Raw genomic sequence first — 27,743 nt, forward strand, 5'->3', positions numbered from 1 at the left:
AACCTTTATAGGTGAATGAAGATAAACTGGCATCAGCAGGAAAGGGGCTATTTTACCTGTAGGATGTTTTATGTAAACTTCATGGTAACCACAAGCAAAAATCTAGAGCAGAAACATAAACATAAAAAAGGGGAGAGTGAGCAAATCACCATGGAAAACCACCAACTTGTAAGGGCAGACAGAAAGAGAAGAAAAAAGGAACAACAGAGAGACAAAATAAGCAGAAGGCAAAAGATAAAATGGCAATAGTAAATTCTTACATAGCAATAATCACCCCTAAATGTAAGCAGATTGAACTCACCGATCAAAAGGCACATAGTGGGTGGTTGGCTGAAAAAACAAGGTCCAACTCTATGCTCTCTACAGAAGACTCATTTCAGCTCTAAAGGCACATAGGCTCAAAGTGAAAGGATGGAAGATGATATTCCAAGCAAATAGAAATGAAAAGAAGGTGGGTATAGCCATCCTTGTATCAGACAAAACACACTTCAAGCCAAAAAAGGTAAGAAGAGACAAAGAAGGTCAGTAAAGGGGTCACTACATCAAGAAGATATAACAATAATAAATATGTACGTTCCCAAAACCTGATCACTGAAATATACAAGTATGTAATAATAGATATTAAGGAACAAATAGACAACAATGCAGTAATTGCAGGATTTCAATACCCCACTATCAGCAATGGATAGATTGTCTTGACAGAAAATCAACAAAGAAACGTTGGACTTGAACCACACCTTAGAACAAATGGATTTAATAGACACATATAGAATATTCCATCCAACAGTAGCAGAACACACATTCTCCTCAAGTGCACATAGAACATTCAGGCTGGATCATATGATAGGTCACAAAAGAAATCTTAGCAAACTTAAGAAGACTGAAATCATATCAGCTATCTTCTGTGACCACAATTGGTATGAAACTAGAAGTCCACAACAAGAGGAAGATGAGAAGATCTACAAACATGTGGAAAGTAAACCCACGTCTAAACAACCATTGTGTCAAAGAAGAAGTCAAAAAGGAAATAAAAAATATCTCAAAACAAATGAAAATGAAAACACAACATATCAAATATCATGGCATGCAGCAAAAGCAGATCTGAGTGGAAAGTTTATAGCAATAAATACATTAAGCTGTTAGAAATATCTCAAGTAAACAACCTAACTTTATACCTCAAGGAACTAGAAAAAGAAGAAAAAATTAAGCCCAAAGTTAGCAGAACTAAGGAAATAGTAAGTATCAGAATGCAAATAAATGAAATAGAAACCAGAAAAACAACAGAAAGGATCAAGGAAACTACAAAATGTTTCTTCAAAAAGATAAACAACATTGACAAACCTTTAGTTAGACTCAGGAAAAAAAAGAAGAGTCAAATAAATAAAATTAGAAATGAAAAGAGAAGACATTACAACTGATACTACAGAAATACATAGAATCATAAGAGACTACTATGAACAGTTATATGCCAATGGATTATACAACCTAAAAGAAATGGATACATTTCTAGAAACACACAACCTACCATGACTGAATCAGGAAGAAATAGAAAGTAGGAACAGACCAATAATGAGTAAAGACACTGTATCAGTAATTTAAAAATTCCCAACACAGAAAACTCCAGGACCAGAAAACTCCCCTGGATAATTCTATCAAACATTTAAAGAAGTAATACCAATCCTCCTCAAACTCTTTCAAAATATTGAGGGGGAGAAAACACTTCCAAACTTGTTCTATGAGGCCAGCATTACCTTGATACCAAAGCCAGATAAGGATACCACAAGAAAAGCAAACTATAGACCAATATCCCTGATGAACATAGGTGCAAAAATTCTCAACAAAATATTAGCAAACCAAATTCAAGAACACATTAATAGAATTATATACGATGACCAAGCGGAATTTATTCCTAGGATGAAAGGATGGGTCAACATATGCAAATCAATAAATCCAACACATCACATCAATAAAAGAAAAAATAAAAATCACATGATCTTTTCAATAGAGAAAGAAAAACCATTTGACATAAAACAACATCCTTTCATAATAAAAACCCTTAACAGACTGGGTATAGAAGGAACATACTTCAACATAAAGGCCATGTATAACAAACACAAGGGTAACATTATACCTGATGGAGAGAAATGGAAAGTGTTTCCTCTGAGACCAGGAACAAGGCAAGGATGCCCAGTCTCACTATTCTTATTCAATATAGTACTGGAAGTCCTAGCTAGAGCAATTATGCAAGACAAAGAAATAAAATATATCCAAATCAGAAATGAAAAAGTAAAACTGTCATTGTTTGCTGATGATATGATTGAATATATAGAAAATCCCAAAGAATCAGCCAAAAAACTATTGAAATTAATCAACAATTTCAGTAAATTGGCAGGATACAAAGTCAACGTACAGAACTCAATTTCATTCCTCTACACTAATGATAAAGCATCTGAGAAAGAAATAAAGAAAACCATCCCTTTCACAATAGCATCAAAAACAATAAAATACTTAGGAATAAATTTAACCAAGGAAGTGGAAGATCTGTACAATTAGAACTGCAAAACTGCTGAAAGAAATCAAGGACACCAACAAATGGAAAGACACAAACAAAATCAAAGAAATTGAAGACACAAACAAATGTTCATGGATCCAAAGACTTAATATTGTTAAAATATCAATAGTTCTAAAGCCATCAACAAATTGAACATAGTCCTCACCAAAATACCAAAGGCATTCTTCACAGAAATAGAAGAAACAATCCTAAACTGTGTGTGGAACCACAAAAGATCTCAAACAGCCAAAGCAATCTTGAGAGAAAAGAGCAAAGCCAGAGATACCACACTTCTGGATTTCAAGCTATACCACAAAACCATAGTAGAAAAACAGTATTGTACTTGGGGGGAAAAAAGACAAATTGACCAACGGAACAGAATAGAGAGCCCAGAATTAAACCCTGGCATATACGGTCAACTAGTATTCAACAAGGAAGGCAAGAATAGCCGGTGGAGAAAGGATAGCCTCTGCAACAAATGGTGCTGGAAAAATTGGAGAAACATATGCAGAACACTGAAAGTAGACCCCTATCTCACACCACTCACAATAATTAGCTCAAAATGGGTCAAAGACTTAAACATAAGACCTGATGCCATAAGAATCCTAAAAGAAAATGTTAGGGGAGAAGTTTATTGATATTAGTCTTGGCAATAATTTGGTGGGCATGATGCCAAAATAACAAACAATAAAAGAAAATAATCAAAACATGGGACTACATCAAACTCAAGAGCTTCTGCACATCAAAAGAATAAATTAATTAACAAAATGAAAAGACACCCTACAGAATGGGAGAAAAATTTTGCAAACCATTTATCGAATAAGTGATTAATATCCAAAATATATAAGGAACTCAGTCAACTCAATAACAAAAAACAAACAATCTGGTTAAAAGATGGGAAGAAGAAGTAAATAGTCATTTCTCCGAAAAGGACATCAAAATGGCCAAGAGACACATGAAAAGATGCTCAACATCACTAATCATAAGGGGACTGCAAATCAAAATCACAGTGAAACATTACCTCACACCTGTGAGAATGGCTATCATCAAGAAGACAAGGACCAACAGATGCTGGTGAGGATGTGGGAATGTAAATTAGTCTAACAACTATAGAAAGCTAGATGGAAGCTCCTCAAAAAATTAAAAGTAGATCTATCATATACTCCAGGTATTCCACTTCTGGGTATACAACCAAAGAAAATGAAAATAGGATTTTGACAAGATATACGCACTCCCATGTTTATCACAGCATTACTCACAATAGCCAAGATACGGAAACAACCCAAAAGACCATCAGTGGATGAATGGGTAAAAAAATATGTGGTATACATACACCGTGGAATGTTATTCAGCCATGAGAAAGGAAGAGATCCTCCCATTTGCTACAACATTATGCTAAGAGAGTAAGTCAGATAGAGAAAGACAAGTACTGTATGATGTCACTTACATGTGAAATCTAAAAGTTAAACCTGTGAAAAACAGAATAAAACGGTGGTTACCAGGGACAGGGACAAGAGGGATGGTCTTTAAGGGTACAAACTTGGAAGAATTGGTAAATGAACCATGAAGATCTAATGAACAGTATAATAAATAGACAGTAATACTGTACTATAATTACATAACGTGATCATGTGTATTATAATTATGTAATGTGATATTACTTCAGCAATCACATTAACAATATATAAATGTATCAAAGTAACATACTGTATACCTGAAACATATGCAATGTTACAAGTCAGATTTACTCAATAAAAAAGTGTGCAATTTTATATTTTTCTGTTCATACATTGTTCACGTGAATTACCAAATTACTGTAATTGCCAAAATCACATAATTTTCTTCTACAAATGTTGCTGCTATATAAGTTGCTTCATGGAGCAAGGACCTAATAAATTTTTTTTTTTTAATTCATTTTTGGCTGTGTTGGGTCTTCGTTTCCATGCGAGGGCTTTCTCTAGTTGCGGCAAGCGGGGGCCACTCTTCATCGCGGTGCACAGGCCTCTCACTATCGTGGCCTCTCTTGTTGCGGAGCACAGGCTCCAGACGCGCAGGCTCATTAGTTGTGGCTCACAGGCTTTGTTGCTCCGCGGCATGTGGGATCCTCCCAGACCAGGGCTCGAACCCGTGTCCCCTGCATTGGCAGGCAGATTCTCAACCACTGCGCCACCAGGGAAGCCCCTAATAAATATTTTTTGAGTGAATAATTTATTTTGAAACTTTAGAGATTTTTTTATCCTTCAATTTTCTCCACTAAAAATTGGAGGCAAAATTATGTATTTCTTTTTGTATTATGTGATTGTAGAAGAGTTAAAAACTGCTGCACAAATTTTTTAAAAACCTGTGATGAACATGAAAGGGTTAGATGTTCCTTTATATTTACAGGAGTGCTTCTTCTAAAAGTCCATGTAACTTTAAAAACTTACAAAATTTAACAAAAAAATAACACCTATACTGTAATATTTGATCCATAAATACTATAACAATTGTTAAAATTTTAGGACAAGATTTAAGTTACACAAGAAATTTTTACACTATGTTTGGTAATTTGGGCATTTTCATTGGAAAAATTTTAAAATAAAATAACCAACATATTCCAAAGCTAAAGATTCACTGCTTTGTGGTAGAATGAGAAAAGAGAATACACATCATTGCAAAGAAATGTGTATTTGGTGCTTTAAATAATCAACTGGGCGTTTCAAAAAGCTTGTTTAACCAGGATAAAACTCGATTCATACGCTGTCTTGCAATTTGGAAATACTTTCCTTTTGTCCATCCATCTCTCCTCCTCCCACCCTCTCCTTCTTCCTTGTCTTCCTCCTTTCCTCTCTTCCTTCTTTTCTCCAAGATATTCAACAGGGGACAGTTGTCAAAAAGATGTTCATAGCTAAAGGCAGCAAGTACAATCAATCCATTCAAAGCACAAGTACCTGTTAATGATCCCTCCATAAAATACCGCTTTTCTCATTTTGCCAGAGGGGAAAAAAACAAGACAGTAACTTCTTTGTAGAGTTCCAAGAATATACACAAAATATATAGGGGAAAAAGGAAAATTTTATAGTTTGGAATTTGGATCCAAATGACACCTAAAGTTTTAAAATAATTAATTCCTGGTAAATATTTTCAGGTTTAATCTACTGAGGTACACTATTATAATATAGCATTGCTGTTTAATGTAATGTTTACCTAAAAATTATTTAATTATTAATAGCAACAGTTCACTGAAAACTTGGGTCTCTGACCAAAAAGTTTCCATAAAACAATCATTATGCTTAATTGTTCATGTTTATTCAAAATTACAGGCCACTGCTGTTACAAGAGTAGAAAACCCAATCATTTTACGAAGTGTGTGTGTGTGTGCACATGCACACGCATGCGTGCACGCACATATTTAACAAGTAAATAAAAAATTAGATTACTATTGAATAAAGCAGTGCATTCTCAGGTACCTCATTAGATACATATATAAAGATAAAATAACTATTTGGACGTGAAAACAAAGACTATTACAAGAGACAAAGAAGGACACTACATAATGATCAAGGGATCAATCCAAGAAGAAGATATAAAAATTGTAAATATTTATGCACCCAACATAGGAGCACCTCAATACATAAGGCAAATGCTAACAGCCATAAAAGGGGAAATCAACAGTAACACAATCATAGTAGGGGACTTTAACACCCCTCTTTCACCAACGGACAGACCATCCAAAATGAAAATAAATAAGGAAACACAAGCTTTAAATGATACACTAAACAAGATGGACTTAATTGATATTTATAGGACATTCCATCCAAAAACAACAGAATACACTTTCTTCTCAAGTGCTCATGGAACATTCTCCAGGATAGATCATATCTTGGGTCACAAATCAAGCCTCGGTAAATTTAGAGAAAATTGAAATCATATCAAGTATCTTTTCCGACCACAACGCTATGAGACTAGATATCAATTACAGGAAAAAATCGGTAAGAAATACAAACACATGGAAGCTAAACAATACACTACTTAATAACCAAGAGATCACTGAAGAAATCAAGGAAGAAATCAAAAAATACCTAGAAACAAATGACAATGAAAACACGATCACCAAAAACCTATGGGATGCAGCAAAAGCAGTCCTAGAGGGAAGTTTATAGCAATACAATGCTACCTCAAGAAACAAGAAACACCTCAAATAAAAAACCTAACCTTACACCTAAAGCAATTACAGAAAGAAAAACAAAAAAAACCCCAAAGTTAGCAGAAGGAAAGAAATCATAAGGATCAGATCAGAAATAAATGAAAAAGAAATGAAGGAAACAATAGCAAAGATCAATAAAACTAAAAGCTGGCTTTTTGAGAAGATAAACAAAATTGATAAACCATTAACCAGACTCATCAAGAAAAAAAGGGAGAAGACTCAAACCAACAGAATTAGAAATGAAAAAGGACAAGTAACAACTGACAATGCAGAAATACAAAGGATCATGAGAGATTACTGCAAGCAACTCTATGCCAATAAAATGGACAACCTGGAAGAAATGGATAAACTCTTATTAAAGCACAACCTTCCAAGGCTGAACCAGGAAGAAATAGAAAATATAAACAAACCAAACACAAGCATTGAAATTGACACTGTGATTAAAAATCTTCCAACAAACAAAAGCCCAGGACCAGATGGCTTCACAGGGGAATTCCATCAAACATTTAGAGAAGAGCTAACACCTATCCTTCTAAAACTCTTCCAAAATATAGCAGAGGGAGGAACACTCCCAAACTCATTCTACGAGGCCACCATCATCCTGATACCAAAACCAGACAAAGATGTCACAAAGAAAGAAAACTACAGGCCAATATCACTGATGAACATAGATGCAAAAATCCTCAACAAAATACTAGCAAACAGAATCCAACAGCACATTAAAAGGATCATAAACCACGATCAAGTGGGGTTAATCCCAGGAATGAAAGGCTTCTTCAATATACGCAAATCAAAGAATGTGATACACCATACTAACAAATTGAAGGATAAAAACCATATAATCATCTCAATAGATGCAGAAAAAGCTTTCAACAAAATTCAACACCCATTTATGATAAAAACCCTCCAGAAAGTAGGCATAGAGGGAACCTACCGCAACATAATAAAGGTCATATATGACAAACCCACAGCCAACATCTTTCTCAATGATGAAAAACTGAAACCATTCCCTCTAAGATCAGGAACAAGACAAGGGTGCCCACTCTCACCACTATTATTCAACATAGCTTTGGAAGTTATAGCCACAGCAATCAGAGAAGAAAAAGAAATAAAACGAATCCGAATCGGAAAGGAATAAGTAAAGCTGTCCCTGTTTGCAGGTAACATGATACTATACATAGAGAATCCTAAAGATGCTCCCAGAAAACTACTAGAGCTATTCAATGAATTTGGTAAAGTAGCACAATACAAAATTAATGCACAGACAGCTCTGGCATTCCTATACACTAATGAGGAAAAATCTGAAAGAGAAATTAAGGAAACACTCCCATTTACCATTGCAACAAAAAGAATAAAATACCTAGCAATAAACCTACCTAGGGAGACAAAAGACCTATATGCAGAAAACTATAAGACACTGTTGAAAGAAATTAAAGATGAGACAAATAGATGGAGAGATATACTATGTTCTTGGATTGGAAGAATCAACATTGTGAAAACGACTATACTACCCAAAGCAGTCTACAGATTCAATGCAATCCCTATCAAACTACCACTGGCATTTTTCACAGATGTAGAACAAAAAATTTCACAATTTGTATGGAAACACAAAAGACCCCAAATAGCCAAAGCAATCTTGAGAAAGAAAAACGGAGGTGGAGGAATCAGGCTCCCTGACTTCAGACTATACTACAAAGCTACAGTAATCAAGACAGTATGGTACTGGCACAAAAACAGAAATATAGATCAATGGAACAGGATAGAAAGCCTAGAGATAAACCCAAGCACATACGGTCACCTTATTTTTGATAAAGCTGGCAAGAATAGACAATGGAGAAAAGACAGCCTCTTCAATAAGTGGTGCCGGGAAAACTGGACAGCTACGTGGAAAAGAATGAAATTAGAACACTCCCTAACACCATACACAAAAATAAACTCAAAATGGATTAAAGACCTAAATGTAAGGCCAGACACTATCAAACTCTTAGAGGAAAACATAGGCAGAACACCCTATGACATAAATCACAGCAAGATCCTTTTTGACCCACCTCCTAGAGAAATGGAAATAAAACAAAAATAAACAAGTGGGACCTAATGAAACATAAAAGCTTTTGCACAGCAAAGGCAACCATAAGCAAGACGAAAAGACAACCCTCAGAATGGGAGAAAGTATTTGCAAATGAAGCAACTGACAAAGGATTAATCTCCACAATTTACAAGCAGCTCATGCAGCTCAATATCAAAAAAACAAACAACCCAATCCAAAAATCGGCAGAAGACCTAAACAGACATTTCTCCAAAGAAGATATACAGATGGCCAACAAACACATGAAAGAATGCTCAACATCAATCATTAGAGAAATGCAAATCAAAACTACAATGAGATATCATCTCACACCAGTCAGAATGGCCATCATAAAACAATCTACAAACAATAAATGCTGGAGAGGGTGTGGAGAAAAGGGAACACTCTTGCAATGTAAATTGATACAGCCACTATGGAGAACAGTATGGAGGGTCCTTAAAAAACTAAAAACAGATCTACCATATGACCCAGCAATCCCACTACTGGACATATACCCTGAGAAAACCATAATTTAAAAAGAGTCATGTACCACAATGTTCATTGCAGCTCTATTTACAATAGCCAGGACATGGAAGCAACCTAAGTGTCCATCGACAGATGAATGGATAAAGAAGATGTGGCACATATATACAATGGAATATTATTCAGCCTAAAAAAGAAACGAAACTGAGGTATTTGTAGTGAGGTGGATGGACCTAGAGTCTGTCATACAGAGTGAAGTAAGTCAGAAAAAGAAAAACAAATACCGTATGCTAACACATTTATATGGAACCTAAAAAAAAAAAAAAAAAAAAAAAAAGAATGGTCATGAAGAACCTAGGGGCAAGACGGGAAAAAAGACGCAGACCTACTAGAGAATGGACTTGAGGATACGAGGAGGGGGAAGGGTAAGCTGGGACAATGTGAGAGAGTGGCGTGGACATATATACACTACCAAATGTAAAACCGATAGCTGGTGGGAAGCAGCCGCATAGCACAGGGAGATCAGCTCAGTGCTTTGTGACCACCTAGAGGAGTAGGATAGAGAGGGTGGGAGGGAGGGAGACGCAAGAGGGAAGAGATATGGGGGATATGGGGATATATGTATACGTATAGCTGATTCACTTTGTTATAAAGCAGAAGCTAACACACCATTGTAAAGCAATTATAGTCCAAAAAAGATGATTAAAAAAATGTCCATATTTGCAAAAAAAAAAAAGATAAAATAGCTATTTGGTATTATTTTCACAAGGTACAACTAAACATTTCTTTAAAAATTTTTCTGAAGAGGGTGTTTTTTTCCCTTTCTGTACAAAACTTCCAAACTGTGCTGGTATACAGCACTCATGTCAAAATAGAAGGTGAAACATTTTAATTCCGCAGCAAGTGGAAATTAAAAATTCACAGAATTTGTTGAATTATACCAGGTATGGAAATGGCCTTCTCTTTCGTAAACCTGACTATATGTATATTATACATAAGACTACATATAAGCATTATATAAGATTATAGAACTTAAAATTAGTTTATAAAAGATACAAATCTGTTAACCTAAAAGGAACTCCAGATTTTTATAGAAAATTCATGATAAGATCCAATTTCATTCTATTTAAAAATCTGAGAAATCGACAAATATTTTAATCACTTACAGGAGAATGTTTCAGTTATTTCTCAGCAACAATAATTGGTGAAAGTTTCTATGTATAATAATAGTAAGATGTTAAGGACATGAATTATATTGTGTCACCCAAATCCACCCAGTGGTGCTACTCATCATCCTTAACAGTTTTCACAGGTCTGCTTCCTCAAGCCAACAGTAGTCTATAAAAAAAATAGATTGGGTAAAAAAATCCACATGCTTAAACAGCTTCATACACCTATTCTAAAGTACAAACAAACTTTCACTGTTTAACCAAGAATATTCTCACTATCAGATGAAAGAACAATGAATGAAAAAACATGCAATCATATTAAAACATGAAACAGAAAACAGGACTTTTTCTGAGGAGGAAAATCAGTTTCATGATTTTGAAAAGCACACAAAATATCACATTTAATTTATTTTCTACTGATCATCCTTCTATTTATAACGCAACACTTTATCTCAATTTTTAAACAATGTCCATGGTTAAATTCTACTTATGTCTCAAAGAACATTAGCAAGATTTTAGTCTCCCTCTTCATCCTCTCCACTCATGTTTTACGATGGTTTAAATAATAGTTTCTAGTAAAAAAGTTATTTTCCTTCAGAACTTATACTTGTTTCTATATTTCTTTTTGCTTCTTGTATTACAGCTCTGCTGAAGTTAAACTAGCTCTCATTCCATTATAGCAAATAAGTTTATATCATTATTTTTGGTGGTTTAAAATGTGACCATGTTTCTAGGTATTTTTTTTTTAATTATTGTTTTCCATTCATCTAACGCAGCACAATATGAGCTTTTATAAGTGAGATACATTATTGCTTTTCAGTTTTAAGAAATTTTATTTTTATGTTACTAATTCTTTTAAATTTATTGAAACTGGTTTTATGGTTAAGTAAAAATGTAAATATTCCACATGTAATTGAAAAGCCTGCATAATATTTTCTAACTGTTATATATATATCCTTAAAATCAAAGTTAGAAATAATTTATTCAAATCTCTATATCCTTATCACTTCATTTTATTCTATTTTATGCTTATTTGTCTATTTTTCTCAGTTATTTTCTCCTCCCCTCTCTTCTTGCTTTCTGTTGAACAGACTGAAATCTACCCCCATCCCATTCCATTTTTCCTACTGGTTTGAAATGTGTATGTCTTATTACTCTTCTTTAAGTGGTCATCCTTAAAATTTTACACTGCATTCTGCTTAACAATTTAACAAAGCCTAAAATTAAACAAAATAATGCAGGGACCTTAGAATGCTTTAAGTCTGGTAAGCCTTTTCCAACTATATTTTCAATTGTTCTCTTAGATTTATCTTGTCTTCTTCTTTGAATTCCATCAACTTCATAAAGATGTTGTTGTACAAACAGCTTTATTACTGTTCAAATATGTGATTATACCTGAGGACCTGCCATTTGTTTCTAGCTACTAGATTAGAAGTACTCATAACTGCCTTCTGTAATAATTTTCTTTCTTGCTAAGTATATCCATTAACACTTCTTTAGTGAAGGTTAATTGGCCTTAAATGCTCTTTGATTTTATATTTCTGTGAATGGCTTTATCTTACCTTCATTCTTGAAAGAGAAAGAAAGAGAAAGTCAATGAGTCTACAGTTCTTGGTTGGTAATTATTCCCTCTCAGAACTTTAACAGTTCTTGTCTCTGATTTTGTTTGTTTATTTATTATACTTATCTTTTATCTGCTTTTAACATCTCTTGATTCTGGTGTTCTACAGTTCCAATATAAAGTGTTGTTTTGGGTGGGAATTTATTTTCCTTTGTATCACTATTTGAGAGGTTTCCTGAATCTAAACATTGGTGACTCTCTTCAATTTTGGGCAATTCCCATAGATTATCTCTTAAGTATTTCTTTTTCCCACATGCTCTTCCTTCTAGAACTCAGATCAGATACAAAAATCAATCGCTTTACCCTGTCCCCTAACCTGGCTTTCATATTTTCCATCTCTTCATCTCTCTGTAGTGCATGCTGGTTATTTATTTCAAACGTGTCTTCTAATTTGTTGAGTCTCTCTTCACCTGTGTCTAATCTGCTGTTTCAGCATTCACTAAATTCTTTATTTCAGTGATTACATTTTTCATTTCTCAATACTACTCTTTTTCAATTCTACTTGATCATTTTGATAGTCTCTTATTCTTTCCATTCTTCTACTCTTTTATTTCTTTATACATATAAAACAAATTTTATATCCTAAATCTATTTCAATATATACATTTATTTTGGTCTAATTCTGTAGTTTATTATTTCTGATGATTCTTCCTCTTGCATTTTATGTTTTTATTTTTATTGTGAGCATATGTTTCCTGGAAATGGATCTGTAAGAGCCTAGATGACTATATTCAACAGGAAGACAAGACATGGAGAGAAAGTGCCAGAAGTAGAGGGAGGGGTAACTGAAAGTCCTGATGGAAGAATGCCAGTGTAGCTAGGTGGTGGTTGTAGTTTAGGGTCAGTTAAAGGAGGGACTAGGAACAGGAAGTGAAGGGAAGGGACCTTTCAAGGAATAAATGTGTGTGTGTGTGTGTGTGTGTGTGTGTGTGATGTGAGGGAAGATTCGAAAATCTTTACCCAGAAAAGCAAGATCATCAGGTAAGTGGTCTTTAGAAAGATTATTCTGGCAGCAGGATAGCAAATGGATCAGAAGGAGGTGAGGTAGAGACAGGAAAATCATGAAGACAACAATAGTAAATGCCAGAGATTTAGAGGGTTTGAATAAGTCAGTGATGGGATGACTGAAGAAAAGGGGACATGAGAAAATTCAAGAGATGGGGCTAAACCTAACCTTTCACAATCAAACAGTAATGCTCTCTTTCCAAGGATCCACACCAAAGTTTTCATACCCATTCTAAGTGAGATGACATTCCACAGCATACAAAATATGTTTGACTTGGACACTAACACTCATTTCACTATCATAAATGTCAAACAACCCATATTGATGGTCAGATACTATATGTCTTAGAAGACTTCATAAAAAACAGCCAGATAACAAGCAGTATATGTTTCAGCAGCATATTGTCTTAATCTGGGGAGTCCTTTTCAGCTAACGGAAAAATATATAAAACCGAAAGAAGTCAAAGTTGCTAGTGACAATTTAATCCAAATAGCTTAATCTGAAAAGCTTTATTGCTTAGAGAGATATAATATTACAGAAAGCTGAAACATATCAATGTACTGTTAGAGTTTCTAATTCTATGACATAAACTTATTTTTAAATAGTCTTCTTTTGTAATATTGTCTTAATCTTGCAGTATTAGTGATAATACTTTGACTAATGGAAATACCCAGTATAAATGCCTTTCCCTAAAATTGCTTATCTGATTATTCTACCCAAAATCATGGACCAAAGTCACATTTCTGATTTTACACTTGAGATCAACAGGAGCAATAGTAATGGCTAAAATTCACTGAGGACTTACTATGTTCCAGGCATTATTTATATATATTAATTCATTTAATCTTCATAACAAGTCTATGAGATGGGTTATAATTATTACTTATATTTTTGGAGACAAGGAAGCTGAGACACAGAAAGGATAAGCAAATTACCCAGGGTCACACAGCTGGCATTCATCAGTGGAAGCAGAAACCTAATCCAAACATTCCTTTCATAACCACTCCATTCCACTGCCTATCTGAAAGTGTGACTCATTATGTTAGTACATCTTGTTGAATTTTATAGTTTTATGCTGTTTGAAGGAGTGCTGCTGGAATCATCTTCATTTATATACCTCCACTGTGCCCTTCTATGTAATTCTGAAAATACGAACAACCTTTGTTTGAAAATAGAGGTAGTCTTTAAGTGATAGCATGTGCATTTTGTCATGCCTTTGAGCTAGCTAGTCATAAAACTTCTCAAAGATAGTAACAGGTTTTGTTGACAGTAATGGCCAGCCATAAACAGACTCAGAAATTCCTCACCCTAGACCAGGGGGTCAAGTCTGCAAGCACAATGGGAGCTTCCACTTGATGTTGCAGGTTACTGGACACAGAGTCCATGGTTCTCACTCCCAGAGGCAGCTGTGACCCAAATGAATTTAGCCTCATGGGTGTCAAGGAGACAACTGGACACCTACTCTGAAGTGCAATGGCCACCTGTGCACCTGCAGGCCCTCTGCCCTGATGTGCAGTGAGCCTTTCCCACCTGGATTAGATGCTGCTTCAAGTATCAGGTAGACACTATGAACCAGGCTTGTGGAGAATGCCAATTACACACTGCCCCCAGGCACCTCTGTTTCAGGCTCCTCCTGAATATGGAGCCTTGCTGAGATCAGACTTGATCAAGATCTCCCTAGATAATAGTCATCTTGCCTAATAATACCTGCCAGAAGGCCTCCTCTTTGCTGCTTGTTGGTCTTTGGTAGTTCCCCTGACACCTGGCCTTTTCAAGCTCTCCCTCAGGGCTTCCCAGCAACTTTTACAACAGGCACCATGCTTTTTATCAAAGCCTTGGGTCAGAAGTTATGTCAGGCATTTTCCTACTGGAAGAAAACAAAACACTCAAAATCAGCCAATGGATCCTTCCATGAACAAATCAGTTGGCTAGTAGAGAGCTCAGGGATAGTCACATAAAAATTCATTTTTATTAGGCCACCTAAAAAATGATTATAAAATACACGGGGGGATTCTGCAGATATTCTATATACTTTCAAGGTAGCATATTTAAAATATATTAATTTCTCCATTTATTTGGTACTTACTGAGTACCATCAGCAAAGCACTGCAGGAACAAAGAAGCGTGATTCTGTTTTCAGGAAGTTTAAAATCTGATTAAGGAGGGAGACATGTAACCACGCATCTGTTCTATGAAGCCAGTAAGAGCCTGAAAGCTAGTGCTTTTCATAATAGATGTTAAACTAATTACCTAAATGGATTGTGCATTTTGCTTTCTTGTCAAAGTGATGCAGTCAAAGCACCTGGTCAAGGATCAAGTTGCAATCACTTCCTGGCTCCACCACTGGTCATGAGGGCCAACCTTTCCTGTCACAGTAGCTGGATAAGAGCAGTCACAACACAGACAAAACAGTGGAAGTCAGATCTGGGGATCTTGCTGGATGTTTGGGGAAAGAGAATCATTCACCTTTTTACTTATCCAACAAATATGTATTGAGAACCCACTGTCTTCCAGGACCATCCCTGTGCTCTGGGGATTAGGAAGTAGGAATAACAACAAAAAAGAAAGAGGAAGTCTCTGCTTTCTTGGAGCTTGAGCTGAGGGAATAAACAAATAAATACATGCTTAGTGCTTCAGGGTAATAAGGACCAAAGTCCAAATAGAGGAAAGCATTCTATCACTGTGATTAGGAAGGTCGACCTTGGACATGGAGCTACCAAGCAGATTCCTGCCTGAGCATCAAGCTGACACTGGGAAGACAGAGCGGAAACATGAAGAGAGGCTGATCCTGATGGCACAGCCTCATCTGGATCTAACCTTGCCTGAAATGCAATGATGTGAACCAACAATTCCCCGTTTTGTTTAAGTCACTTGCCAATACCCCAGTCCTTCACACTCCCATTTCTTATTATTCCACATAGAATCAAACAACCATTAAGTCCTGAAAGTGTTCTTTGTGTGCAGTGTCACTTTTTCATTCTCACTGCCATCCTCCCACTTCAGTCCCTCTTACACCTGGGAAATGGAATAACAGTGGAAGACCTCAGGGGGATGGATCCCACAGGAAGTAGTGAAGGAGGAAGGACACCTCTTTGGCTGGCCAAATCCACGCAAGTCAACCCAGGAAGTCATTCGGCATCACCTCCATCTAAGAAAATGGAAGAATATGCTCGTGAAGGCTCTGGGCATGTTGATGCTGGGGGTTGGGAAGGAGGCCTTGGGAGGGTGGGTAAGCCAGTCTCATCCCTAGGGAACTGGGATGGAGATTAAGATACAACATATGTCCTTTTCATGCTCAAATGCGCAATAGCCTGCAGGATGTATCTCCCCACTCTTGCTTCACCTTGCAGCAATATTCATGAGGAAAAGGAACTTTCCCTAGGCAAGCATGCAGCCTATCTTCCAACAAATGAATCCTATCACTTACAAGAAGAACAAGTGAAATCAGTCCATAGCGATGCAAATCTCCCAAAGATCAGGTTTTCAGGTTTCTTAAAATAGATCAGTAGTTCATCATGACAAAAGAATAGTAAATAATTATGATCCAAAGTTTATTCTTATAAACTGGAGAATCAATATTATGTTTGTTAACCTTGTACCATAGTTCAAAATAGATCATTTGACTTACCTCTAATAGGTAATTGACTCTGAGATCTGTCAATTCTACTGTGTTCTATGCCAGAAAAAATAGTTTTCAGAAATGTTCCTTGTCACTTTAAGAAAGCAAAGAGTAATTTGGCGTTCGCTCCCTTAAACTCTCTTATACGTACCTTAACTAAACTCTAGTCAACATATCCTCTTTCAGTCCCCCAATTTTTTTAACCCCTCGCAATGACGGCATGGTTCACACCATAGAAAAGGATGTGCTCTGAAATGTCAAGGCTCACAGGTTTTCTTATCAGAACTTCCGTGAATCGAGACTTCCCTGGTGGAGTAGTGGTTAAGAGTCCGCCTGCCAATACAGGGAACACGGGTTCGATCCCTAGTCCAGGAAGGTCCCACGTGCCGCGGAGCAACTAAGCCCACGCACCACAACTACTGAAGCCCTTGCGCCTAGAGCCCACGCTCCGAAACAAGAGAAGGCACCTCAATGAGAAGTCCGCGCACCACAACAAAGAGTAACCCACGCTGGTCGCAACTAGAGAAAGCCCGTAGCCTCAGTGCCGCAATGAAGACCCAACTCAGCCAAAAATTAATTAATTAATTAATTAATTAAAAAAAGAAAACTTCCATGAATTAACACAACGTTGCAGAGAAGCCTAAGAATCACAGACACACAGCAGCTAGCCAGCTTGATGATATTACACAGCTATATTTTTCTTTTTATGTTGTATTATTATACTTTTAGTGTATAGCAATGTCCTTATTCTCAAGTTTCTAATCATCAAAGACACAGCAAACGTAAAGCTATATGACAAATCCTTAATTTTGATAATCTCCAAACATTTGAACAGATGTCTATAGAAACGTATTCTTTTTCTTACATCAGCCAAATCTGAGACATTAAAATAGTTAACAGTTCTTAAAATATTTTCTTCCATAATAGAAGTTTATATTAAAATTACTTTCTTTGACCTGAATCAAATTACTGAATTATTTTCGCATGCTAATCAGATTCCCTTTATTATATCTACTCGCCTTTAAATCAAAATCCTACCAGCCATTCCTTAGAACTGTATTAACAGGAAGCAGGACCTGGGAAGGCCTCAGAGGCAGGTTAAGTGCTGCTGGTTCTAACGGTGGCTGCATAGCAATATCCTAGAACACAAAACACCTCCGACACGTGAAGGCAATAGTTTCAACTGGGGTTCAACTGGGTCAGGGCAGATGTCTTTGTATTTCCTGATTACTCACATGCTCAGAAATCCAAAGTGGAGAATATCCGTTCTGCATGGTAACAAGTAAGAAATAGCTCAATCCCACGTAACTGGATTGTCACCTAATCCAATCTGTGCCTCTCTTACAACTATTGACAGTGGTTTTTAATTCCTTCGGCAGGTCTCTCTACCCAACCAGCCTCCCTTAAGACACACAAACATACGTACACACACATGGTTCATTCTGCCACTTCTCCCACCAATTCACCACTCCGAGGAAGAGTGTATTTAGCTTAACTTTATCAAGCTCTTTGGCTGCCTGAGGATTTATAAATGTTAAAATAAAAACTAATTACAACCTTGAGAACTGCAGGTGGCACCTGGTCTTATGTCTCAAGGCAGCAGGTCGCTCCTGCATCATCCAAGCAGCAATGTCACTGCTTGCTCCTAAGCTCCAGAGAAACCCTCTGTTGGGTCTCGAACACCCCAAGTAATGAGATGCTACTGAAACGAGCATGTGGGGACCCTAGGTCTACGCCACAGCGTTAAGTGGCTTCTGAGGTTATCGAAACTGCCACTGATTCCAAACAAGGTTCACCAGCCCCTTCCTCCCACAGTGGTCCAGTGAACACGTGGCATAAAAATGCCTTCTCCACAGGTGACAGCCACTAAGGCCAGAGATGGAACCACAGGTGATACAACTTAGGAACACATACATTTAAATATCCGATACACCATTTACCATAGCCCTAAAATGACTCATCCGAAAGTATCATATTTGCCAGTTTAAAAAACAAACTTTTTTCAAGTTTCTCTCCATGAGTTAGCTATAACTAGCACATCCTCCATGAGTATCTTTTCCTGATGTACTACCGAGTAAAAACTTAATAAAAGCCATAGCCTAGATAAAATATATCATTTTTTCATTTGTGATTAACAGCCTTGGAGGGAGGTTTTTTTTTAAACTGGTCCATTAAATGGGCATATATTTAAATAAAAATTATATAGTTTCTAACTTTAAACTACTCAAAATTTCAAGTACTTTATGTTTCAATTCTATTTCAAATCAGTACACTGAAAATACCCATTACCTGGAAACTAAGGAGAATATTTTTATTTTTTATGGCGAGCCAGACTCCCTATATTATTATTGAAAAGTAAAGTTTCTAATGAACCAGAAAGGAAATTTATTGTAAAGCAACACTCAAACTAAGCACATGTATTATCACACAAGGTTATGTGTACACCTACCAGACATGTGCAATCTCTATGTCAAAGCATTGTTTTCAAAAAGTTAAAAACACAACACGTACAAATATAGAACAAATGCATGCCAAAGAATCATAAACTCATTAATGACTAATCCAGTAAAAGAGCATTTTGAGAAACTAGGAATTTACAGGCATTTATAGAAGAACATTAGAATGAGATTGCTAGGTTACAAAAAAACTGATCAATGTCCTACAGGGCAATAAAACCTTTGTAGTTACCATATGTACCTGAAAAAAAAAAAAAATCATCAATTTCAGCTTCTAAACTCCAATCAAATAGTAAATGACCAAGTCAGACATGGGTGCATTCTTCTAGGTAATTAAACAATCATGTGGGCCTATTAAACAATGTTCCTGCATAATGTCAAAAGGTCACTCTATCATACCCTCTCTTTTTTTAACTTTTTATTTTACATTGGAGTATAGTTGATTTACAATGTTGTGTTAGTTTTTACAGTATTTACAAGTTGTGTATAACTTTAATTAGCACACAGATTTTAACCTTATGCCATAGAACTCAAACTGGAAAAAACATGTATGATATTTTGAAGGAACGTATTACATATGGTTTCCTGCCTCTCAGAAATAGGTAGACATAAATAATTCCGTTTTTAAAAGTTATTCAATATGATGCAACAGAGCCTATAGCAATCAGCACCGCAACGGGCCCCAGGTAGGCAGATTGAATGGGGACACTTTGGAAGTTACTCTGAAGAACTTTGTATGTTGAAGCCAAGCCTTTAAAGGCTCTGAAAAGTTAAGTGGGGAGAAGATCCAGAGGTTAATTTCATATTTGTTTTTCAGGATTAGAATTAGAATTGCAGGTAAACCCTGGATCTATTCATTCCAAATTGTTTGAACTCTTTTATACTTTTATAAGTATACTTTTATATTCAAATTCTGATTTTGATTTAAAGGGAAAAATTCAAATTCAAATTTGCTCAGTTAATTGAGATTTTTGTCAGTGAATATGTCCTTTATTTAGTACTCTTGAATGATTTGGGGTTGTTTTTCCAAATCAACTCAAAGGAGCAGACATTCTTGAGCTCCAGTCTTCTCCCCAGAACAGGCTTTCAGGCGTGGGAGGGTCACTGATAATGTGTCTTTAGGGTCATTTTGTTTGTTTGTTTGCTTAAAGAGTCTCCCCCAGTTGCATAAGCTTCAGGACCCTCACAGCTCTAGCCTTGCCTGTCACTCTGTGTTGATAGTCACATGGACTTTGTAAGTTTTTTTGGAGAAAAAAATGTTGTTGTTTTTCCCGAAGTTTTCAAAAATATTCTGACCTCAGTATTTCTGGGAAGTTTATTCAAATATGATTTTTAAAAAAAAACCGTCCGTTTACCAGTTTGTTGAAGACTCTTTCCAACAAGTCCAAGCTCCAGTGCTTACTAAATACCTCTCTCCATATTCTATGCTCATTTTCCCCAACATGTTTCACTGAATCACGAATGGATTCCCCATTCACCTGCTCCAGGGGCACATCCTCTGATAGGCTCCCTCCCTAAACCAAGGAACATATTACATATGGTCTAATGCCTTTCAGAAATAGGTAGACATAAGTAATTCAATCTAAATATCAACCAAAATACTGACATTTTCTTATTCAGATTATATCTCTTCTTCCTCCCCAAAGATCTGAAAATTCATAAAGAAACAGTAGATTCACAGGGATAATCCTGATTAACTTGGAGGATTCGACTCACTCTAGAAAACCACTAAGCACACTATTGAGACAAAAAGAAGCCTGCACCAATTAAAACAGCAGCAGGATTTTAGTCCATATTACCCAAGGTGAAAACTTCTTTATGGACTGTATTGTCTTAGCACACATGGCATTACTTGAGATTGACTGTGCTCACATAGCAATAGAATATGTTGATGACACTTAGCAAATAATTACAAAGAATCTGTGCCCATTGAAATAACAGGAGTTCTGACAAACAATACCCTTGAGAAGAGACATTTGATAAACACACTATTAGACATTCACTTAAATCAATTCTCACGATTTTATACTTCTTAGCAGTTGTAGCATTATGTTCAGTTCCTCCATTCTGCAATTCATGTATTTTTATACCAAATTCTTAAGGTTAATCATGTTATTGGGTTAGGATAATTTATACAAGTGTCTCACTATTATACGATGTATGTTATTTTTATTTTAAAAGAATAATATTGTGTGATACTATCTATTAGAGGATCATATTAATAAACTTTCATTAAAGATGATACAGTAACACTTTAGCACATAAGGAGCCATTGCTCCAGTGAAGAAAGGATTCAAATCTGATACAAATCTTCAAATTGAGGTGCTAATATATTTGCCTAGATCAAGCACTAGGTATTACATGAAGAGCACATGATGTTTGTCTCCCATGCTGGCCAACAAAATGGGCTTGATCTGCTCCCCCAACCAAGGGCAGAGACCTCTCATACATATGCAGGACATAACAGGGAGGAGACATTGTTGGATAAAAACAAATCCTGATTACCACTCCTAGAACAGTGATTCAAGTTGTGTGCCCCACCTGTAGTGGGCCAGAAATACATCTTTTCTTCTCACAACAAGAAGGGCACTTTTGACAGGGGAAGGAAACAAAAGAAGACTTCTAGAGAAAATTACAAGTACTGAGATTTAACAAGGTGCGGATGAGTGTGTAACACTCACTAAATTGAACCTCTGGGTCTACAAATATCATCACTTACGTCAAATAATCACCATCAACAGCGGCTGAAATGTCTAACACTGGCTTCAGTCCTTTTCAGAGACTTCAGTCCTTTTTCTTTTCACTGGGGAGTAGAGTTAGGGAGGACAGCAGCTACTAGCTATAGCTGGCACTTTACTTATATGGGGAAAATAATTCAGCTGTAAATTAACTTCCAATTGTGTTGTTCCTTAATCGGGAAAGAGTGAACATTACTCCTCAAAGTGACATGCGATCCAGGAGACAGATTTACAATACTAAATATGCAATCAAAATACTGACATTTTCTTATTCAGATTATATCTCTTCTTCCTCCCCCCCCCCCAAAAGATCTGAAAGTTCATAAACAAATAGTAGATTCACAGGGATAATCCTAAAACAGAGAGCTACTGCCCTCTTCCACTTGTGGCTCATGGTAGGAAGTGAGCAAACCAACCACTGTCTGCACAACAACTTCTGGAAAACAGGGCTCTAACTTGGAATCTATATTCTAACTTTCCTCTTGCATTCCATTTAAGAGGATAACTCCATTAGAATAACACTTAAATCTTGAGTAAATACAAAGAGTTCTAGAAGGCAGACCAAGTAGAGATGCACAATTTTTAAATATCAGGTCCTAGAGGATGCTGTCCATTCAACTTGTTTTATCTTCAAAAAGACAGAGAATAAGAGAAAAAAAAAAAAAGCCCATGTTTTTGGCTATTTAGAAACATTACTCTCGCTCTGTGTAGACTCCTCCTGATTTAAAATTTCCCATTAATTATAAAGATTCGTGTCAAAACATGGATAATTTCTGAGATGTCAAATGTTTCAATCAAGTCCTGTATGAGAGTATGTCTTATGCCAGAACCTCACCCAGGTTGACCTCACCCCCACCCCCCCGCCCCGTCTGACTAATTTACTACTGAGAACCAGTTGTAAATAGAGGAAAAATGTCACTGTATCCTTTTGGGGAGAAGATCTTTACCTTTTTAAAAATTTACATACAGTTCTCATTATTTTATCAGGGCTTAAGAATATTTCATTTTTGTTAGTTTTAAAGTCTTGTCTGAAAAGATTACTTGAGTTCTTAAAACACTTCTTAGGAATAAAAGGTTAGCGATCAAAAGACTTGAGCAAATGCTGGTGTTCGTGATTTCTTGTTGGTAGCCTAAATCCCATCCTGCTGGCAAACTCCTCTTTAGAATTTCTCAAATGATGGGACAGGACTAAAAGAACCCTCTACCTTGATTTATGTAGTAACAAATTTCAAATATGGGTTTGAAATACCTTGCTTGTATATACATCTACACATACAAACAAACACCTCCCAAATATTCGAGAGTTAAGGAAAAATCCAATTGGTCAAATTAGCTAATCTAGACTATAATAAGATTCATTCACCATTACTTCTACTGCTACAAAGGATACTGTCAAATGAGATTAGCAAGCAATTATCAAACACAGTTTGTGTACCCTCTATGAATCTTTAAGTCTGCAAAGACATTTAAATATATACTTGACACTTGAACAACTATAGTAGCCATCTTTGCAGTGATCAAGGACTCTATAGTATCTAAAATGTTCTTAGCCATGCAAATTTACATAGGTACTTTTAACTTACTGAACTTTTAATCAGAGTACTAAACACATCTAAATAAAACAGAGGCTGAAAAGTGAAAACTAGCATTGACATTTGAAGAGTCAGCCAGAGACCCAGACGAACTGAGCTTAGAGATATATTCAATTCAGAAAAGGCTATCTGCCTGGATATTCAGACATGGAGCACCTCAGAGCATGTGACTCTTAAAAAAGATGCTCAGTATGAAGAACATGATACCTCTGCGGATTTCAGGGAATAAAATACAAACAGAAAATAAAGAAATATCAAAATAACTGATCTTGCAATGTCCTGTAATCACAACTAAGGAGACAAGAAAGGCAGCACAGCACTCTGCTTCTCTTATAAGGGAAGGATTTTTGAAGCCATGTTTCCTTTAAGTAAGAGTGACCTCTGGTGACTTTTTAATTGCACCTCAGTGTACTATGTTAAATTATTCTACAATTCTTTTATACTAGCAAATCATTTAGTACTACATTTTAAATGTCTTAGCAAAGTGATAAACGCTTTACCGCAGGACCTAAGGATTTCATGTAAATGCCTCCATTTTAATTAATTCATGGAAATTGTGCCCAAAGCTAAATTAAAATTCTGTCTGAAACACGGGGCAGTATTTTCTTAAAGGAGACTAAGGCTCATTTTCAGGAGTGACTCATATAATATGGCATTAAATCAGCTGATACTAAATGATGACAACACAAACTTATCACAGCCTCGGGGCATATATGGATGAATGCTGGAAGGGTAACTATTTGTACAATATGCTTTTCACTTTAGCACAAACTTCCTGGTAAGGGCGGAGTTCCCCAGCCCACCCCACCCCCAGATAAAACTGGATACCCAGCAGCAAGGTCGGTTTCTAACATGCCTACTAGCACTTTCTTGAAATGCATAATAGCTTGCCTTACTCCCTACAACCTGATTTAAAAATTTTTTTGAGGGGGATGGGGTGTGGATGTAAGATTAACGGGGCTTTCTTCCAATCCCTCAAGGAAAGAAAAGCCCTATGATGGAGATTTCAATCTGAATAACACTTCGAAAACTTTTTCCGATTTCCAGATTAAAATGCCTTGAGGTCGGCTGAATCAATTTGGCTAGCATCTTTAGATCAGACTCACATTGCCAGTCCAGAACTGAGAGGTTAATACATCTTCACTGAACCAACAAAATGAGAAACACAGCACATCACAATATACGAGCATGTGCACTTGCAAATGAACCTGAATGGCAGGTTATGTTTTTCCTTTAAGCAAAAGCCTTCTAATTCTGAGGGGTCTATCCTTCTCGTAATTCTCGGGACTAACCAGGTTTGCCGCCTGGGCTCTGCTGCGGAACCTGCCCGCCGCTGCAGCGCCCCAGTTCTTGGTACCCGATTCCGCAGGGCGCCAACTGCAAACATCTACGCTAATGCAGGACCCGGCCAGGTCGGCCAACGATTTCCTTTCTGACATAAATCCTGCAAAATGTATTCATAGTAAAAAGAAATAAATGACATATTGGCATGCTCTTCTCTCCTCATCTCCTGCTATTCTCTCTCTCTGGTCTCTCTCCACCTCAATATTCTCATGCTAATTTTAGGTTTTACTAGAACTTGAGCTTTTTCAATGAATATTCAAAACAACAGCACACAGACAAAATTCACCTCACAGACAAGTCAAAACAGGCTTTGTGTATTACAGACTTGACAAGTGGAAAAACCATTGTAAACCATCCTATCCAAGCGTTGGGACTTTGCGATGTTTTTTAAATGCCTCATTTTCAGAGGCAGACCAGTGATTCCATTTGTAAAATTCAATTTTTTTAAAAAAAAACACGAATTCTCAGTTGCCAGTATAAGTTTTAAAAGATTTGCTGTACTCACAAGTATTCCCTGCTGCTAATGTACTCCAGGGCTGGGCAGACAAAAGAAACAGCATCCTGAGACAGGCTCCCGCGGCGGAGTCCATGTTCACAGTCGCCGGGGCTCCCCACCCCAAAACCCAAGGTGTCCAGACAGCTGCTCTGAGCCGGAGTCTGCAAGCTCCCTCCCGCTCGGGGTAGCTAGCGCTCCCTCCTCCGGGCTCGGCGAACCCGCGCAGCCGGCGGGCGGGAGCCCCAACCTGCAGCCACACCCCCACCCGCTCCCGCCGCGCTGCGAGCTCCACGCGTCCCGGGCGCTCCTGGCGGTGGCGGGAGGAAGTGCGAGTCAAGTCGGTGAAGGTCTTCAACCTGCACTCGCTCCGAATCCGAATCCGCGGTCCTAGCTCCTTCACCGGCAGGTTTCCCACTCTGAACAGCTGAGCAGGTCAGTGGACTTCAGTCTGAGACCGAGCTTCACCACGCTGATGATGCTTGAGGATTAACACCGATGCTAGGAAAAATGTGAGTTTCTTTTTTTTTTTTTTCTTGGTTGAAAAGAACTTAGGACAAGTAACTAATCCGGTTTGAAGAAAATATTTACATGTACTGAGAACTGTTGTAAAAAAGACTGCTTTTGTTTTCCCAAGTCATTTAATGATTCATATTTAAAAATAAAAACCTAAAGAACCTTATTATGGTAATCATTTCGAAATATATACGGTTATATATACAGTGTTATGTGTCAAAATACATCTCAATAAAGCTGGAAAAAATTAAAATTAAAAAATAATTAATTAAAACACCGACCCGACTTCTACTATAATGTCAGCATTTTATTATGTATATTCCTACTTGGAGATTTGAGAATTGTGGTCAGCAGATATATAAAACTAAAAACTGGCATCCTGGGAGAAGGAATCTTACTCCAAATATCATCAGGGAAGTGACCTTATGTTAAGTAGGTAAACTGAATACACTTAATTGAAGAATGAAGAGTTCTGAATCAACTTCTATATACTGTATGTGTATTCCTTTCCATTCAAATTCTTTAATACAGTTACCCAAAAGTTCATATTGAAAAATGATGGAATATAAAAGGCGTCTTAAATAAATAAATAAATGGATAGATAAATAAATGGATAGATAGATAGGCAGATAAATAGATAAATTGTTTCAGAGTATACAGATAGAGGCCTGATGGCCCATGGAGGAAGAAGGATTTCAAGATCCATGACCTTGAGGTAAGTCACATGGCCTCCTCTACTTCCTAAAGAGGCCGCCAGCAGATGTAAATGAAGGAGGGATGAGCATGGCATCACTAGGATCAATACTCTCCTAAAACTGTGACCAGACTCATGACAAATGTGCTGAGACTTAGGAACAGTGTCCAGGCATTCTTGCACCATCCAAAGTGATCAGAATATGAAAGTAACTTTAACCTTGAGTAGGGCATTCATTATATGCCTGAGAACAAAGCAGAAAAGCTGTTTTTATTATTTCTATTCTGCAACCTGGGTAAAAAACAAAAACAGGAATAGAAAATGTAAATAGCTTGGCAAGGCCACAGAATTTACAAGTAGAATTTGACCCAAATATGTAGATTCTGATCCCAACTTTCCAGCTTTCTCCACTCCTACTCAGGGCCCCTGGGAATCAGGAACTCTTCCCACCCACCCCATCAATCAGCAGTCCTGGGAAACACTGAGCAAAGCTTGCTCGGAGGGTGCATTTAGAACCTTGAAAAAAGCCACAAGCGGTAGAGTGACCTTCATTTATTAGTCAGACATTTTCCTAGTGCCTAATACATGTCCCAGAACCTGAATATGGTATTTCTAATTTATAAAGCAAATATAAATTAATGATTTACATTAAGTGTCTAATATTTGTTAAAGCCTATACAACAGACAGTCTGTGTGTGTGTGTCTGTGTGTGTGTGTGTGTGTAATCTAAATAAATGGTCACAGCATTCCTTTGAAGTAAATGTTACTATGCCAATTTAATGGATAGACAGACTAACCTCAGAGAGTTTAATGGATGTGTCACAAAGCAAGCCAGACTTGGACCAGGTCAGCTGAGCTCTGAAACCCCTTCTCACTGGCCCTCAGGTCTCTGAAACAGAAAAGTTGTCACCTGCGAAAACTCTATTCAGTTGTTCATGGGAAATCCATTTAAAATGGGTTAGAAGGCGCCTCAATAATTGATGTCAATTAAAACCAAAAAGGGCAATGCTGGTAAATTACTTGAGCAGACATTCAGGATGGATTTTCCAAGTCAGAGATGAAACAGCCCACGAGGGATTGAGATTTGCAGGCAGATGTCCTTGTGCGGTGCACAGCATTGACCACTGGACAGCACTGGGGCTGTTACATGATCTTCCAAGACAAGGGCAGCCCCAGGTGAGGAGGCTTGAAGAGACCAGGCAAAGCAGGG

At 36.9% G+C, this 27,743-nt stretch overlaps 1 protein-coding gene across 3 annotated transcripts in view; it reads right to left on the reverse strand.

Annotated features, from left to right (window-relative positions):
- The window catches only part of LOC309662161 (contactin-associated protein-like 3), a 100,301-nt gene that overhangs the window by 66,653 nt on the left and 5,905 nt on the right, over nt 1-27,743 (reverse strand). For 2 of the 3 annotated variants that reach the window (XM_082478868.1, XM_082478867.1), the window contains exon 1: nt 25,336-25,553. In XM_082478868.1, the coding sequence (XP_082334994.1) occupies nt 25,336-25,420 (85 nt within the window). In that variant the 5' untranslated portion in view covers nt 25,421-25,553. Of the gene's footprint in view, nt 1-25,335; nt 25,554-27,330; nt 27,423-27,743 lie in introns of those variants that run through there. The other variant, XR_014264551.1, reaches the window with a different exon arrangement.

The sequence above is a fragment of the Balaenoptera physalus genome, assembly GCF_965194825.1.
Source record: "Balaenoptera physalus genome assembly, contig: SUPER_5_unloc_1, whole genome shotgun sequence".
NCBI classification, from domain to species: Eukaryota; Metazoa; Chordata; class Mammalia; order Artiodactyla; family Balaenopteridae; genus Balaenoptera; species Balaenoptera physalus.